Source organism: Miniopterus natalensis, chromosome 14 (assembly GCF_054644295.1).
Source record: "Miniopterus natalensis isolate mMinNat1 chromosome 14, mMinNat1.hap1, whole genome shotgun sequence".
NCBI lineage: Eukaryota > Metazoa > Chordata > Mammalia > Chiroptera > Miniopteridae > Miniopterus > Miniopterus natalensis.
In genome coordinates this window covers 52,886,218-52,904,868 of record NC_142094.1, presented here as the reverse complement: position 1 = coordinate 52,904,868, position 18,651 = coordinate 52,886,218, and the positions used below count along the sequence as shown (strand labels likewise).

The window sequence follows — 18,651 nt, the reverse complement described above, 5'->3', positions numbered from 1 at the left end:
TACTAAATATTTTTAAAACCAGCCACCAAAATTCCCGTCCTTCCTTGCAGACTTCTTGCTGGGTCAACTAGTTTTCTGGCACATGGTAAACGTAAACAAGAGATTCAAAATTAGGAGGGAAGTTCTAATATCTGTCTGTCTATTTACCTACCTACCGATCCAACAATTTTCTAACCCTGCTATTTATGCTCTGCCTTTCCTATATAGTTTGTACCGCCCTTCACGCCAGTCTTAAAATTTATACTTTTCCCCCTCAGAAGGTTAATTTTTCAAAAAGCCATAAAATAACAAGAGTGGAATGGAAGACAAACAGGGACAGGGTAACAACAATCACAAGATTAGCAGGAGGCCCGCGTCAAAATACAGCGCCAGGACTTTGGCTTCATCTGAAAAACCCTTCTTGCCTCTGTTCGGCTTCCGCATATAAAAGGCCCAGTAGCTCTGTTTTCTTAGCAGAACGATAACAAGCTGTAAGGGGTTTGCCATATAATTCTGGTTTATTTTGTCAACGTGAAGGACTTTGGAACGTGACCTCTCGTCACTTTTGCTGATATGAGTGTTTGTTTGCATCCTTGGCGCCTTCTACTGTGATACCAGCTTGCGAAGTATCACAGCTCCTTTTACGTCAAAAAAGCATCAAAAGAGCCGAAAATTAAACCAAAAATTAAAAACATGTGGCTTTGGTTGTTTGCATTTAATTAGGTAAATATGTATATAAATTATACTTAGGCCTGGAGGTACTCATTGCCCATTTTCACTTTATGATGAACTCCAGTCGACGCAGTGCCTTGTAAAAACGTACCTATGCTATAGCCATTCCATAAACTCTATGAAATAAACACATCTTTCTGGTTCCGTGAAGTTCAGAAAATCTGGGTCTTCGCTCCTATAAATGTATCATATTGCATTTACTGGCTAGTAAAGTCTCCGAGAACAAGATTGCCTTTCTTTTCACAACTTGATCCTTTACAAATTTACAAATGTAATGCTTTAACCTACTTGAACTTAACTCTGGCTCCCCGAGGGAAGATGCTAACCAGGTGAAAGTGTCTGTTCCCCCTTAGCTGGGCCCGGCGGGCCCCCGGGGGTGGTGGCAGGAGCGCCAGCCCAGGGCCTGAGGGGTACCGCTGGCCTCTGCTCCAGGTTTGTCCTGCCTGCGTTAACGGGGTTAGTAAACTGAGGTCGAAACGGGAAGACAAAGGAGAGAGGAGGCACCGAGCGGGCAAAAAACAAGGACCTGGTACCAGAAGGTTGAGTCACAAGACAAGGCCAAGGATTGTTATCGAGCTGGAGGCCAACTCCCCGAAAACCAAACAAAGATAGAAGCTGAGGAGTAGGTGACATTCTTCAGAATCCAGGTGGGCACTCGTGCTCTCTGAGTCATCGGACGCTTAGGAGAAAAACAACATTTCTCTGCGGAGCTTCTCCATTTAGACGGTCCCCCCATCTCGCCTGGAAGGGGGTTGTGATTCTCAGGAGACCTTCTGGAGGGGGTTACAATAAAAAGCCCTTCCTCAAAGCTCAACTAGAACAAGTAACTTTGGTTTATTTTTTTTAAGAATATAGCTTAGAAAGGGAGGCTCCAAAGGAGGTAACATACAAGGAAGAGACGGTAACAACACCCGTAGGCAGTTACCTGCACCCGTCCTTGCATAAACCTGGACATTTCTCTATCAAACGATGGAATGTTTTGTCTACGCAACTCAAAGCATTCTGGACTCGAAACGGTAAAACAGTGAGTTTGGATCGGACTTAGAGGGTCGGTGGAGAAAGGTATAGACCAGAGAAGAGAAGAAATAGGAGGGAGGCAGGGGGCAGGTGAAGCATTTGGTCTCAGCGGCCGGGGAGCCTCCTTGGCCTGTCATAAAAAGAGCCCTTCCTGCTACAACATCAAAGGGGTGAAAATTGCCCTCCCGTAAGGCTGGCTGTTTCCCGAGTTCCCTGGACGTCTGAGCCCACTCACCTAGTAAACTGGGGGGCTGAGGCTGTTTGCTGCGCAATCGAAAGAAGCGCTTCAGCTTCAGCCCCATGCGCAGAGGCAGTGCGCCCGTTACCTAGGCCACTGCGAACCAAAGCGCCGGCATCGAAGATAATCACCTGCTTTTCCATTTCCTTCTGCTAGCTGGTTTTCACTGGAAAAAGAGCAAATGGTTTCTGGGAGTCTCCCATGCACACCCCCCGTTGTGCTGAGGTTTTTAACTCGGCAGATGCACCCATCCATTCCTCATGCCTAAGAGCCACCTTGAACTACCCCCTGCCTCCCCAGGGGAAAGGCGCCCACGGTCACCACCAAAACGCGGGCGGCAGAGTGTGTCCGACCCGCTGAGCTTCCGGATAAGCCACTAGAAGCGCTCGGGGGCCACGGGCACCGCCCACGTGTTTCCTCCATCTGTCAACAATTCAGCACCTACGGAAAGCAAGCAATTTTCATCGAAATGGGTGTAGCTCGGGCTGTCCCTAGAAGAAGGTGAGGCCCTCAGGAAATAACTTTGCAAAAGGTCCCCTATTGCCAACATTTGAATCCAGGTGAAAAACCAAGTTACATAATAAATAGTTGTGGCAACTCTAAAGAATTAAAGGTCAGCGCGAAATCTGTGCGGGTGAGGAGGGGCAGGTAAGGAAGTAACGAAGGGCCCTAGTTTCCAGAGAATGTTCTCAGAAACACAAATGCCTCCCTCCTCCCCCCGCCCTGTCCTTTTCAACGTCCCTCGACCGCGCCTGTGATAAGGAGATGGGATTTGGTTTATTTTTTGTTTTTTCTTTTTAGTATATAGGGGAACCACCTCCAGCATCCCACGAGCAGCTGCCTTAGTCCCATGGGGCAGGGGACCGAAACAATCATCCGACTTAACATCCGAGAATAGCATTCCCCACTATGTTTTGCAGCTGAAATGCCAGTTGGCCTTTGTTTTACAAATGCTCCTGTAGTTTTATCTTTATTTCTGATACAGTGGAGATGTAACGATTTTTCTTTTTTAAAGCTTTCGAACATAAGAGCAAAGCTTTCCAGTGACAAATGGTTGGCAGGGGTGATGTGCTTGCCAGAACATTTTGGGAGATGTTTGCCCATTTTCTCGACAACTAATTAGCAGAGTTGTATCTCTGTGAGACACTGTTGTGTCTTAATAGTAGCTAAAACTCTGGTAGTGTCTGAGGAATGGTAACAATTTAAATTCAGGTCAATGTAGTATTGAGTTCCTACTCTGTGCTTAACACCCACTAAGTGCTGCAAGATACAAAAGAAATACAAGAAACAGGTTTGGCCTATTTCAATGTTATCAGAGTGAAAGGGCAGAAAAAAAGAATTGTGCAAGAAGCATGTAATTAAATACCAACATGTGTCATGCCAAAGACATGGTCTTGTTTTAATCACTGAAGGGAAAAATAAACTGAAGCTCAGCTAAAAAAAAATGGCAGACTCTACCTTCCTTGGAAATAGTATGGCACAGTGGAAAAAACACAACCGCACCAACCCAGGTAATCAGTGGGGTGGCAAATGCCTTAGCCAGATGGTCCTTACACAGACCTAGGCTTGAATCTCCACTCCTCTGATGATTAGTTTTGTGACCTTGGACAAGTTTTTAACCTCTTTGAGCTTCTAATTTTTAATGAAGATGATAATATGCTGTAATTTATTTATTTAGAAATCTCAATGAGGTGCGGTGTAAACATGGTGTTTTCAGTTTTGTCCAGTTGCTGCTTTTAACACTGTTTTGGGAAAGCTTTCCTTTCTTAATTGAGAATGGAACCCATATAATTTCACATGCCCATGATAAAAAAAATATTGAGACCAGGAACCAGTTCCTGTCCTTGTGTTAGAGGAGACTGAGATCATGCAAAAGAACTTGGCTGTTTGATCTAGAAAACAATTGTTCTGAAAGATAAGGCTAAATAGCTTACCGATCAAGACCAGCAACTTGCTCAACAAGATTCCAAGACTCTAGCCTTGCTTTGCACTTATTTAAAGCTATTATGACACTCACTGCTCAGTGTCACCCACCTGGCCCCTCCTACTGCCTTGCATCACCCCCTCAGCATCGCCAGCCCAGGTCCTAATTCCCTTTCCCAACCGAGATGGTCAAGGTGGTTTCTCCCTCATCGCAGCAGGTCTCATGAACTTCTCTTGGGTGGACCAAAAGGTTTTTCTGGTGGTTCTTAAAGACAATAATGGTTGACACCTCCCATAGGAATATCTTCAGCATGTCTCATAATATTCTGGTGACTCTAAAATTAAAACACAAGCCTACCTGGACTGGCTCACAAAGTTCAGTTCACATCTTCAAAGCACCGCCCAGCTTTGCCTCGCCCGACGCAGGGCTCAAGGGACTTGGGATTGGGAGGTAGGGAGGCCTTCTCTTTCAATGGAGGTGAGGCAGAGGGGGGAGGGGACATGTGGTGGGAGATCCCTACTCCCCTTGCTAGTCAGCGGCGTGGAGAGGTTCTTTCTCTCCTGGTTGCTCTGTCCCTCTGTCCACCAGCACGGTGCCCCGTGTGCATGGTGCCCATGGCTTTCTCTGGGCGCAGTCCGTGTCACTCTGCCCCTCCACTGAGGCCCCACTCAAAGAGGATAATCCTCTCCGGCAGCTCCTGCCTCCAAAATCCTTTCTCGGTGCCGTGTTGCCCTGTTCCATTCCCTCTTCTGAACTTTCTGCTCCTTCACACGGAGCCACAGGAGCCACTGAGAAAAATGAGAATAGAATAGAACATGGTAGTGAGAACTGAACACACTCCTAGAATATGTGGCCCACAGGCAACAACCAGCAACCTTTCCTCCCTATTATATGCAATGCACTGTGTTAGTGATGCTACCTTTCCAAAAAAAATGAAATAGGAGCCAGGCCGGCGTGGCTCAGCAGTGGAGCATAGACCTAGGATCCAGGAGATCGGGGTTCGAGTACCGGTCAGGGCACATGCCGGGGTTGGGGGCTCGATCCCTAGCAGGGGGCTTGCAGGAGGCAGCTGATCGATGCCTCTCTCATCATTGATGTTTCTCTTGCTCTCTCTCTCCTTTCCTCTCTCTGAAATCAATAAAGACATATTTGGGGGGGGAAATATTTTAAAAAAATGAAATAGGATGATATTGGATAAATTTACCATTTTTAAGTATATAAGAAAAGGTTTACAAACATTTGTACTCCGAAACCAAAATCAAACCTACTTTGATTTCATCAAACTGCAAACTAATGCAAATTTACCATCATGAATTTTAAAATTCTTGTCCAGACCAATAAGGAAGACAAATCTGATACCAGAGTCACACTCTGTCTTGACTTTTGTTGCTGTTGTTGCTTCTTAATAAATAATCTTTAATTTGGTGTCTTAAAAATAGATGCTTCATTGCTGCTGTGCTTAGGCTTTACTCAAGGTGTGAAATTAGTTATGTGCCAATGTGAAGAGGGGATGGTTCTCTTAATAACATTTTCCAGACACGTTTTAGAGACTATTGCTCTTTGGAGGGGATCCAAAAGAGCAGAGTGAGAAATATTTATAGCATATGAGGGTAATAAAAAATGTAATTATGAATAAATAATACATTAAACTGGTAGGACATAGTTTACATTAGATCACAGGGATGAATATCAAAAATACAGGCAATATTTTTGAAAAAAACAACCAGCAGTGAAAAATTTATTTATAATATAAACCAGACACTCCAAAATAATTTGTGGTTGACTTAATTCTTACCGTTCATCCTATATTCTTTTGAATAAGCTGAAGGAAGGCACCCGAGTAACTACCTCAGCTGGTTCTGATTTTGATTCTGAATTTTCAGTGCAATGAAAACTCGAGTCTATATAACCAAAAGAGATGGCATGTCAGTTTTAGAAGTTTAGATCCCTCCACCCGAATGTAGATACCTATTAAAAAGAAATGCATTACAATAAATAAGTGTATTTCCAAATTGTCTCATTATTTCTGGGCAAACAAGAATTGCATATAAATTCTGAATAGAGGAATATCACATTGCATCTTATGTGTTCTGCAACATGCACTCACAGAAAATCATTACAGGAACAAAACCAGCTGCATGTAATAGAAAGCAAATGATTTACAATGTTACTATGAGAAACTACTTTATTTCGTATTATCATAAAAAGAGCAGAACTGAATATTTGCATGACAAACAGAAGAATCCAGGAAATTCCAAATGCAACTCAGTGTTGTTTTTTTAAATAGGTATTAATGCTGGAAGGTGAGTTAAAAGCCTTCCCCTCTAGAGAATATTAGCAATTATAATTTGCAGTCATTATGGGTCTAACAGCTGAGAGCAAAACATCGACAAACATGAAGGTGGATGTCGAAAGAAAGACTTGGAGCAACATGTGCTTCTGTCGCCTGACAGAGCTACATAGTGATTTTGAACACGTTATTTCATTTAAGTTGAGAAGTCGAATGCATTTTGCTTCTAAAGGAAGCTTGACTCTGAAATTTGAACTGCAGCATGGCTGGTCCCTGGTCCTAGATCCATGCACAACCAATCTCCCCAGTCCACACAGCGGATCACCGAGGCCTACCAGTGGTTTCTTAGTCATTTGCACACCTTTTGGGGGAAGATGAAATTCCCAAAGGGTTTTCCGGTGCCTCTCCGGCGACAGGAGGCTCAGGGGGGTTGCCTCAGACCTGCTCTGCCTGGAATCCCCTGACCTGCTGCTCTACCGCTCCTGTTGCTGCTCCCACCAGGCCAGTGTGGCTCCCGGCGCTGGGGAGCCCGAAGACCTTGCTCGCTTTTAAGGTCCCTCCTGGGAGACAAGATACAAGTGATCACTGCTCTTGGAGGCCCAAATCAAGCTGGAGGCCCTGTGAACAATTTGCACAACTCCCCTGCTCAACCAGGAGGCAGGGAGAAGAAAGGCCTTGAGGACAATCCGAAGCACCCAACAAGCTTGACGTTCACCCATCTCCGTTTCACTGTCTTCTCCCTGGCCAGTGAGACCTTGGTCAAGTCCGGCTCTTTATCAGTTGCATTCCTCCCCAATTCTTTATTCATTGACTAGTCGTTGGCTTTTGTTCCCTTTCCCCCTACCGTCTATCTTGAAGTGGCAAAGCTGAGCCGGCCCGGGCGGGAAGCCTGGCTCCCCAGCCGCTGCGGAAGCAGGAGGCAGGCAGAGGGCACGGGCGCTCCGGCCGTGGGAACCACAGGGTGCTGCCCACCCGGCCGCCAGCCTTGCGGGCACAGAGGGCTCTAGGTTTTTCATTCCGCAGTCAACTTAAAAATCATCTTTCTCTTTTTGCCTTTTTAAATTAAATTTATTCGGGTGACGTTGGTCAGTATCATTATATAAGCTTCAAGTGTACAACTCTATAGTATTTCATCTGCGCGTCTCACCGTGTGCTCACCGCCCAAAGCCTGGTCTCTTGCAGTCCCCATACATCTGCCACCATTTACCCTTTGCAACCCCCTCCTGCCTCCCCCCCCATGAAAGATCATCTCTTGCTGAATGCAGTATATTCTGTCTGTTCTGCAACCATCGGTTTTGACCGATCACATGTTTACCTATTTAGATATCAAGTTCTTATTTATCCTCATGTTATCTTATAAAGTTTCATTGGATTTGACATAGTTTGAATGATGATAAACTAGAATTTTCTTTTAAATCTGTTCAGCTCACCACTTTAAGCAACCACTGATGCTAGAGGAAAAAGGGTGAATGGTAAGAGATATACATTTAATGGATAGAAGCTTAAGAGCCATGATGAAATTTCATATTTGTAAAATTCTTTACAGTTTACAAAATGCTTTTCCATATGTTGTGTTATACTCGCCAGCAAATGTCTAATAAACGTGATTGGCAGGTTGAGGTGCCATGGGAGCCTTGGACTCCTGAATGGAAGCCGGACATTTTCCACGAGAGACAGATGACAGTCCGGTGATGTCAGAGGGGACTTTTCAGTGTATCCACTGAAATGCACTCCAGTCCTTTCGCATGTGGTTTATGGATCCGAGTGCCGCCGCTCAGGCTGCTGCTTCTGTGAGTGTGTCGTGAGTTGCAAAACAGATCAATTGTCTTTTGCTCGTCTTCGCGCTTTCACTAAAGCCGTGTAAGGCTCTGGGATTGCGTCGAGGATGCTCGGATCATGCTTAAAGCCAGTTGAAGTATCAGAGTCGTTGAAAGGAGAGGAAGGATTTGGTTTCCAGGTTTCCTGCCTCATCCCGGTGCAAGCAATGCCCAAGAGGAGAGTCCACCTCACAACCTTCCTTCAGTCTTTGTGATGGGACAGGAAAAATACAATGGTAATGTTGGTGTTGGCTGTAGCTTAATCTCTTTCAAATCAAATGAAATTATGATGTTAAAGAAATGAGATGAGCAACAGCAAATGTTAGCTATTATTTAATCAGTTAAAACAGATAGCATGCTTAAAATTAGAGTGGCGCATGGGAGTTAGAAAACACTGATTAGTCACCAAATGTTTATGTTGACAGGTATACCAAAGGAGGTCATACTTAAAAAAAAAATTCACCATAATTTCCTTCTAGATGGAAATCTAGGATATTAAAACATTATCTGGTGGATGACTTACGGCTTAAGTTTCTCTTTTTAAATTTTATTTTGTATTTATTACTTAAGTTTCTAACAGCTACTTGTAGAGATAGACGGTTTGTAATTTAGGGAGTTCCTCTTTTATTCTGCTACTCAAGAAGCTAATTCTCCTAAAGTTGTTAAACTGATACTTTAAAAAGCCATTATTCAATTTTAAAGTAAGGTTTGGAATATCATTGAGTTAGAAAATTTTGCAATCTCTTGATTCCCGGAGTGCCGAATGCACCAGACTTCGCTTTGACAAAGCCAGTCTGTTCCATGCCTCTCCAATGTCCAAGTGTACACAGAAAAGGCAAACTAAACCCCTCGAAATTACAAAGGTGACTTAGGCAAAACTTTAACTTAGAAGTTCATACAATCAATGCACCTCATACTTTGGACACAAGTGTTCAATAAACTTCCTTCATTTTTCTTAAGACCTCAGGGTATGAGAGCCCAGTTACAGAGTCTGCACCTTCTCCTGCAGAAAAGGCCTGATGAACCACAGCACTGCACAGTTGCTCGTGGATGGGAGTCTACTGGGAAGGCCTCCTGGATAAAGAGATCCAAGTTGAGCGACAGGAGGAGTGGAGATGTCGTTGTTTTACCGAGGGAGAAGTTAAGTGCTCAAGGTCATGGATGCCTTTAGTTGGCTGCGCCGGAGGATTTCTCAGCTCAGTGCTCCTCCCGCTATGCTACTTGACTTCCTGGAAGCAGGTATTTCCTTTAGGTCTGCGGTGCCGGGACAAGTGCCACGCTTAATCTTGGCTGTGTAGGTGACTGGTGATTATTCCAATAACTGGAAAATGATTGTGATACAGATTCTCAAGGGCCATTCCCTGTAGCATAACCTACCAGTGCCCCGAAGGTGACCTAATCTAGACCATGTAAAAGATAAGCACCCGGTTCTAAGCCAAATATAGTTTTATCATCAAATATTCACATGGACTAAATAAAACATTGTTCAGGCTAGTGGAAACTGCTTAGCAGAAATGGTTTCCAATCTGACCTTGGAACAAAAAGAGTTGGACCTGCCCTTCAAAATGCCAATCCTCCCCCCAGCCCCGGGCTTTATAGCAAACACAAACTATAACGAATACTTTTAAAGTCCTTTCCTTTGTTGAGCACAGATTAAGTATAAAGAGAGAGAACACTAGATTCCAAGTAGGGAGAAAAAAACACCACCACCAAATGTTTCTGCCAGCTGCTCACCAGTTTAATGCTCTCCAAATGATCCTATACATTCGTTCCAGAAATATTACAATTCCAATCCTTCATTATTTGTTTAAAAAATTATCCATCTTGGGTTTTAACTGAATATGAAAAATATTAACAGATGTTTACAAAGTATAAGAATGATAAGTGTATGTATTGTGATAAACATTTCTTTCAGCAATAACCAAAATTATCTAGTCCTTGTTTGCCTCCACATCAATCCATACGAGTAGCAAGCAATGTTCTAGAGGATTTCAGAAAGACTCAGATGAGGAGGAGATTGAAACTTGAAGGTAAATGCCTAAGTATTCACAAAACCTTTCTCCAGTAACATAATCTCTGCTTTTAGTAAGTCTCTCTGTATAAATTTACTGTATTACATATAGAAACAAATCATCTCTCTCTATATTAATGCATTATATATTATTATACATTGCATAAATATAAGGCATTTATTATACAATATACATATATGCAAAATTTATAAATTATATAGTATATGTTATATGTGTAATATATATGTTAAATACAATGCCATATACACGTAAGAAGAACATTGTGAATTCTGAAGGTAGAAGGGGCCTCAGAGGCCAAAAAGATTGTGACTTGTCAGGATTAGCAATCAGGCCTGATGCTCAGGCCTGTGGGCTTGGCAGACCCTCATTCACAGACTCCCAGTCATTTCATTGTCAGTTGTCAAAAAGAGGCATGACAAAAAAAAGGATCTGCCCACAGCACTGTTTATGTTCGTGAAACCTGAAAACAACTTAAACATCCTTTGGAAGGAGGAAAGGTCAAACGGAGCTCACTCCTCTAACTCGGAACCATGTAACAGAGTAAATCAGTTTGCTTCCTCTGCATTAACACGTGTTGACTTTGTTGAGAAAACAAAAGTTGCACAACGTCATAGTGCGATTCCATAAAGAGGAAATTAAAAGACATCTACACAAAAAACTCTTACGTGCAAAAATGTTTTCTATTCCATAAATTCTTACCCTTCTCAACATGTCTTCATAGTTTGAGAAAGCTACAGATAATATGAATAGAAGTTATATTTATTACCACACGTGGGAAGTTTGAGGCTTTTCAAAACCACTTGCACTTACACGTGATTTCTTCCTGGTCGTGAGCCATTAGTGTCCATTTCCTCACGCAGGACCTATTAATAAGAGATCTATTTACTTCCTTGCTGTGATGATCATTTTCATTTGGGAGAAAGAGCTCTCAGGATGTCTTAAGGATTTTTTTTTCTTCTGAATTATAAGGTCCTTTATTAATAACTTACATAAAAAAGGGATCTGCTTTAGTATAGTGACCAAATTCAATCAGGTAATTATGATGCAGTTTGCTTCTTTGTGAGGTGGATATGCTACTTAGAATTATTAAATGTTAGAGAATGCTTTAGCGGTCTTATTATAGGCTCTTATTTTACAGATGAAGAAACAGGGGTCCAAAGAAGGAAAATTACTTCCCTAAAGATATGTAGCTAGTAAAACAGGCAGTCTTGGGATTAAGTCCCAGGCTGCTGACCAGAGCTCTTTCTGGTGCCCCACGTCACACCGCTCACGCATCACAGTGTCCGCACGCTGCCCAGTCCCGCAAGACAAATCAATCAGCCCAGTGATGAAAATAAGATGATCACCAACCCCGGCCAAATACTAGTTTATTGCAATTATAATTTCAAATCAAGTTGCCAAATACTTTTTTAACTTTTTAACTGGTTATGTGGAGATTAATCTATGTACGTACCTCCAACATAACTCTGGGGTTTTGCCACATGTATACATGTATAGATTTTATACATATTTGAGTTGCATGTATATTGAAGTGTGTGTGCGTCTGAAGTATGAAGATTGTAATGATACTTTGGGAAAGCTTCTCGTTGCCCTTATGTCTCTGAATCTCCAATTGGCAAATAATTAGTATTGTATATGGGAGCGTTCACACTTGACCCATTGGGCTATTTAAACACTTGAGAGCTTCATGATTGTCCTACAATAGATTTCCAAGAGGCAGTTTTGGAGATGCTGATATCCAAAAGGAAAAGTTCTTTCACAGTGCTTGGAATAAGTGTCCTTATGGGATAGTAAAACTAAACAATTTTGGCTCTCGCCAGGTTTTAGGAAAGCTCGAGAGGAGTTTAGGTGTTATAGAAGAGATGTAACTCCAGTTGTCCAGCTCCAGCCTTCGAGCACTCCCTACGTGGTGCTGCAGTGTTCCTGCTCTGCTGTGAACTGCCCCGGCCCCCCCAGATGGCTGTATTTCAGAGATGAGTGCACGAGACCTGCAAACAGGCTTGTCATCATCAATAAAGCTAACCAACCACCTTGAGCTCTTTAGAAACCCACGTCCACTCTTAGAACTAACCGCCTATCATTTAATTACAACCTTTAATAGAGACGCGAAGACTTGTAAAATGCAATTTATAAAAATCCTCAACCTAACTAAATTTGTTTCCATGATGCTTACTCTGTTTTTGTAAGTTTCAGGTATCAAGTGATTTGTCTCTGGGGATCCTGGTTGAAATTCCGCCGCTGACTATTCCGGCGCACCCTCTAAAAATTAAAAATTCCTAGAGAATATTTTTCATTAAAGTTGACAACTGCCCACTCTGGGGCCCAGATGCTGTGCGCACAGTGGGTGGGTTGGGTCTGTTCTCCGTGCTCGGCCTTTCCACGCACGGTCTCTCGCAGACGGGAAATCCTCTTTCTGTACACTTCGCAGCGCACTTTCATCGGAATGGCCTAGACAGGTCCTTTTACGTCTAGCCCAGGGTTAGGAAGGTGCACCCCAAGCTCGGGTTCCTGCGGACCTCGGCGGTGAGTCATCCGCCGTCTCCTTTAGAGCGCCCGCCGCCTGTGGGGCGCACACCAGCCGCCGTGCGAGCAGCACTAAGAAAGTGGGGTTCCCAGTGAGAGGGAGGGTACCTACAGACCCGAGCAGGTGCCGGTGGGTCCCGGGAAGGATGCGCCGCGCCCCGGGTGGTCTTGGAGGCCCCGGGTCAAGGGAATATCTTCCTTCCATAAGATTCAAATAACGCATTTTACCCCCCCCCCCAAGGTTTTTAAACTCGGCGGCTTTTCTGTCACTAGCACAGGGCGGGGCGAAAGTGGGTTCACAGCTGTGAGGACACAAAACAGAGAGGTCATTTTTGCATTAATATTTATTGATTGCGTTATTTTCCGTATGAACCTGCCTCGGCCCCACCCTGTACGCTGGGCCCTGACACACCTCCAATTAAAAAAAACATTTAACGACGCGACCCTTGGTTTTCAGAGTTTTAAGTGCCGCAGCTAGTAACCTGCAAACATGGGGATGGTAGGAAAAAAAAAAAAAAAAGGAAAACAATCTTTTCCTCAAATGGAAAAGTTCTGACCCGCGCCTGACAGTCATCAGCACCGCACCTTACACTTTCCACGGCCACGTTAAGCTGGGAAAACGCATCCCCCGCCCCAGGGCTTCACTCAGGACTCGGCGAGGAGAGAGGGGAGCGCTGCGGGTCCGGAGCCGAGCCCCCCGCCGGCACCCCCAGGGGCCCCGAGGGACCCCGAGGCGGGGGCAGGCGGCAGGGCCTGGGCTTCCCTGGGGAAGAGACGAGAGCGGCGGCACCGAGCGTCCTGAAGCGCAGGGACCGAGGGGCGAGGAGATGGAGTCAGCGCCAGGCTCCGCGGGGCGTCAGGTCTCGGGTCCTTCTCGCGGCCCCGCAACAGCTGCACCAGTTCACGGACGAGGGGGCCCCCGCCGCCCGCTCGGGAGGCCAAGCGCCCGCCGCGGGGGGCGCAGGGCCGCCTCAGGGAGGGCGCAGGGCCGGCGGGGGGCGCAGGGCCGGCGGGGGGCGCAGGGCCGCCTCAGGGGGGGGCGCAGGGCCGGCGGGGGGCGCAGGGCCGCGGGGGGCGCAGGGCCGCCTCAGGGAGGGCGCAGGGTCGGCGGGGGGCGCAGGGCCGCCTCAGGGAGGGCGCAGGGCCGGCGGGGGGCGCAGGGCCGCCTCAGGGGGGGCGCAGGGCCGCGGGGGGCGCAGGGCCGCCTCAGGGAGGGCGCAGGGCCGGCGGGGGGCGCAGGGCCGCCTCAGGGGGGGCGCAGGGCCGCCTCAGGGGGGGCGCAAGGCCGCCGTGTCCGCCTCCCAGTCCCGGGAAAGCCCCGTCGTGGCGGCGGCGCCGGGGCCGTGGGCGTCCCCTCGGGAGGGGCCGGTCGGCGCCGCCGCGGGAGGCTGTTCCCGGCCCCTGGTTGACGGTCGTTACCGGACCAGGGGGCCGTCTGCGGGCCGCCGGCGCCCCGAGGGGTCCTTCCGGCGCTGCGTCCGCAGCGTCCCCGGGAGACTGAGGCCTGGGTTTCCTCAGCCAGGAAGAAACGGAGGCTCCGGGAGGGAAGGGACTTGACCGGGGGGACACAGGCGGAGGGGGCACGGCGCGGGGTGGGCGCGGGTCTTACGGCCGCAGCCCGGCGCCGCCCGCCATCGCTGTCAACCCTGCGTCGGCCTCGGGGTCTTACCTGCTCCCCTCCTCCCCTTTTCTCCCGACCGGCCGTCTCCTTTTCAAAGGGAGAGAAGCGGGCTAAGGGGCTGCGGAGGCGGGGCTGTCAGTCAGCGAGGGCGCCCACTCCCGCCGGCACCGCTCGCCGAGCGCCCGCCGCGGGCCAGGCACCGGGCGCCCAGGAGGCCGCAGCGGCAGCTCCCAGACCCTGAATCGGGTCTCTCCAGACCCGGCGGGCCCGGGGCCTGGTCGCCAGCCCTCGGGAGCGGCCCCGCCGACCGCTGTGGGCCCCGCGTCCCGGAGCCGGGCTCTGAGCCCCGGCGGAGCGAGCGTCCGGCCGGGGAAAGGCAGCTCTCGCCGCGCGCCCTCGGTCGCCACGGCAACCGGAGGCGCTGACCCTTGACCCCGCGGCCCCGCCCCGCCGCGCTCCGGAGAGCGGCGCGGAGCACGGCAACCCGGAAGTGCGGGCGCCGCCACCGCCCGCCCGCTGCGTGGAGCCGCCCGCCCGGCCAGGCCGAGCCCCGCGCCCGCCGCCCCGGAGCCCGCGGCCCGCCGGCGCCGGGCGGCCGCGTCCCTTTGCCCCGGGTCCCGCCCCATCCCCGGCGCCCCGCCCCGCCCCCGCCGGGAGGAGGAGCCGAGCGGGGAGGGGGAGGGGCGGCAGGCGAGGGGAGCGAGGCCGCGCGCGCCGCCGGCGGTTCGTATCACCGGGGTCGGAGGAGGAGCCGCGCCGGGCCGCGGGCGAGCGCGGGCCGGGCGGGGCCGCGGAGGGGCGAGGGCGGCCGGGCCTCGGCGGCGGGCGGGGACCGGGGGCTGCGGGTGCGGGCGGGCGGGCGGCGAGCTCGGGTCTGCAGGGCGGGGGTCGCCCCCTTCTCCGCACCCTCCGCCCGGGCCCCGCCGGCCGGGCCTCACCTGCCCGCAGGCCCGGGAGACGCCCGCCGCCGCCCAGGGCTCGTCCCCCGGCCCGGCTGAGCGGGGAGGTGCCAGCGCGGGGCCGGCCGGCGCGGCCAGGTGATGCTGGGCGCCCGCGCTGCGGAGGAGAGGGCACCCCCCGAGCGGCCGCGCCCCCGGGCTGCCCCGGCGAGGCCCTGTGACCTCAGCCCCCGGGCCGCTGGGCCGCGGTGAGCTGCCCGCTCCGCTCAGTGCCCTCGGGATGCGGTGATTAGGGACCAGGCTGTCCCTCCGGGAGGGGCCCCCCCGCGCCCGGGGACCCGGTGCAGAGAAAGCGGGCAGGATGCTGCTGTCCGAGCAAGCCCAGAAGTGGTTTCCAACCCACGTGCAGGTCACAGTGCTCCAAGCCAGGGATCTGAAGCCAAAAGGCAAAAGTGGCACCAATGACACATACACTATCATTCAGCTGGGCAAGGAGAAGTACTCCACGTCCGTGGCTGAGAAAACCCTGGAGCCCGTGTGGCGGGAGGAGGCGGCCTTCGAGCTCCCGGGCCTGCTGGTGCGGGGCAGCCCGGACAAGTACGTGCTTTTACTCGTGGTGATGCACAGGTCCCTGGTGGGGCTCGACAAGTTCTTAGGGCAGGTGGCAATCAACCTCAATGACATCTTTGAGGACAAACAAAGAAGGAAAACAGAGTAAGTTGTGTCATTTCTTTTGAATTCGGGGGAGCTTACCTCTATCTTGTTGATGGATTTTCTGTTCTTGGAAATGATTGGTATATCTGGGGCACCGGTTTGGGGACTAAAACATGACCCAGTTTTAAGCACCAGATTTGCATGAATTTGAAGTAAAAAATAGCCCTTGCGAAGAAACATTTTTTTGAAAAAATGGAGTCTTTAATCGCACCTCATTTGTTCGAGGCATTCATGTTAAATAACTGAATGTTTCGCCAGGCTTTTAAGTAAGTTAACATTGTTTCACTGCTTAGAAGGAGACTGGGTCACAAGTGTTGACTGGCGGAAACAACCTGTGCAAGTTGTTTTTAAACATGACAATTTTCAAGGAAACAGAATGGCAGGAAACGAAATCTGCCAGTGTGATGTCACAGACACGTTGGATTCTGAAGCTGCTAAAAGATAAACGATCAGATTTAGAGCCCAGCACGTCATTTCAGTGTTATGAACACACCGGCCTTTATTTGAGCACAGCCGTTTTTCAGGGTAGGTACGTCCTGATGGAGCCTAAAGAGAAAAAGTTTTAAAAGTATGTACGAACACCCTCAACCTTGAACACACGAATGCTTTCCCCTGAATTTACAATATATTGGAGCTGGTGTATACTTCAGAGTTAGTTCTGCAAAGCCAGTGTGTTTAGACCACGTTAAATGCTGTCAGATTGGGGACAGTGATTAAATTCTTGTGCTGAAATGATGTAATGACATCTTCAATGAAAACATGGCTTTTCCGAGCTTAGGATCGATACATCTAATATCAAAAACCGTAACATAAGTTAACACTAGGACAGTGTGTCTTAAATTGAAAAATAGTGTGTTTTCAGAGATAGGTGTACTCGCCTCTTCCTTAAACGTAATTTTTCTAGTTGGAGAGAACATTATAATTGATGGAATTAGTGAGACAAAAATATAGGCTGTGAATGTATGAGAGGGATTGAAATTTCCAAAATAGCTTTGCTGTTTATTTCAGTCATCACTGAAGTTTATTGATCCTTTTATGAACTTTTTTATAATGATAACTTTCTTGACGTTTGTGTTAATTTCTCATGTTTTAAAGCAGCCACCTCTTCTTTGCTATGCATGTCTTTCTGCAAGCTTCTTTTGATTGGAGTTTTTGTTTAAAAAAAAGTTTTCCATGAGCTCTTTACCTAAGAGTTAATGTGTAGGGTAAAAGAGTAGAGAGATAAGAAATACTAGGAATGCAAGACAAACAGTGGTAATTTAGACCATTTAAGGAGGTGAAAGTAGTGAGAAAAAGGAGAGAAAAGGGTTTAAAAAAAATGTAAGGCTGAATATATGTCAGTGATTTTAATAAAACTGTTTGATACCTACAAAGTGGCAGTTTCCTCCCAGGGGTTTATCAAATTTAAATTGAAAATGGATAATTATAAAATAATTTGTTTCAAATTACCCATTTTGGATGACACTATATAATATTCAAAGTGTCTTGAATGTAAACTTGTAAGTATATCGTAACTTCAGATTTCATACCGTTGACAGTACTTTTACTGAGAATGAATCAGATGTACTGCAGGCCTTCTCTGAAATGTAAATTTTCCAAGTGAAAGTAGGCCCAACTGTGAACCCAGAGATTCTGAAGATGAAATAAGCCTTTAAAAGTTTCTCCTTGTTTTACTCCCGATTTTTGGCAACATCACAATTATAAGACATTTGGCTATAAACAGTAATATCGTAGTCTCCCTGTAGAAATTCTCTATTGGCTAGTATATAAAATTGGTTAGAACTTTTTTGGGGAAAATGCTCTAAAATGTTATCAGCAGGGCTTGCGATGTTATTGCATTCAAAGTGATTTTCATGTTATTAAGCCCCTAACATTTTCTTTCTTTGTGGATAAATAGGGACCACATATTTGATGAGGTATCTTTATTGGTAATATTTCTGGTTTTTTAATATATTTAATAGTTTCCTTTTGTGGCACAGCTGTACATGTGGCCCAGTAAGAGACGGACTTGAGCCACTGGTGTATTGCAAGAAAGATATTTAATATTCTGCACATTGCTGAGCCTTGTCGGCACATTCCCAAGTGCTTTTTAGAAAACTGGTATGAATGACGAAGGTTACCAGCTGGGTTAGAAGTCCCAAGAAACCGCTGGGTGGGACACTTTTTACTCTTAATACTGAAGACAAGTATTTACAGCTTGTCTTCCAGTTGTGTCGTGATGAGCAAAGAAGTGGTGTGACAGCTAAAACCATTATTTTACTTATTTTTATACCTTGAAATGAAATACCTTTTTCTTTTTTAAGGGGGGGAGGGGCCTGAGCCTGCACACTTTGAGTGGAGCATGGAAAGAGAACTTCTGTATCTCCCACTTTCATGGGTGTCTGGGTTGGTGCTGGCACAAGATTTAAGGAAATAATACAATGTTTAATAATAGAGTGGTAAAATCGTTCATGCTGTTATGTAATATCTTGATTTTTTTTTTTTTTTTACAACAGACGTGGGTGATGTTGATCTTTTTTTTATTTTTTTTTAATGCTCATGAAAAGTAATAACAATCAGAGTCCCCAGAGTTAGGTCTGACTCAGACACATGCGATTTTAGGACTTTGGTGTGCGCCTCTGCAGTGCACCTGCGTCCTGGCCTCTGGCACCCTTACTGCCAATCTTGTCCCATTTCTGACCACACAGCACCAATTGCTTGGGAATAGTTCCCACATGTGTGGTGGTTTTTGAACATGGACCTGTGCCCACTAAAAATTGAACAGAGGCCATATACAGTTTAAATCCAGCACCCAAGGGGTGAAAAAAAAATCAGCATTAATCCACTAAGCCGCAAATGCTACGTCTTCATTTTATCTTTTTGAA

At 47.4% G+C, this 18,651-nt stretch overlaps 1 protein-coding gene and 1 long non-coding RNA gene across 2 annotated transcripts in view; one reads left to right on the top strand and one right to left on the bottom strand.

Annotated features, from left to right (window-relative positions):
• Nucleotides 1-4,114: 4,114 nt before the first annotated feature.
• On the bottom strand, nt 4,115-12,561 carry LOC107532087 (uncharacterized). Its single transcript, XR_001602688.2, has 3 exons — nt 12,204-12,561; nt 5,686-5,858; nt 4,115-4,678 (listed from the first exon to the last, which is right to left on the bottom strand). It is a non-coding gene; the product is annotated as an uncharacterized LOC107532087 (long non-coding RNA).
• Nucleotides 12,562-15,310: 2,749 nt separating this feature from the next.
• Nucleotides 15,311-18,651, top strand: part of RAB11FIP2 (RAB11 family interacting protein 2) — a 35,171-nt gene continuing 31,830 nt past the window's right edge. Inside the window, exon 1 of the mRNA XM_016206334.2 lies at nt 15,311-15,787. Within this exon, the coding sequence (XP_016061820.2) occupies nt 15,435-15,787 (353 nt within the window). The 5' untranslated portion in view covers nt 15,311-15,434. The remainder of the gene's footprint in view (nt 15,788-18,651) is intronic.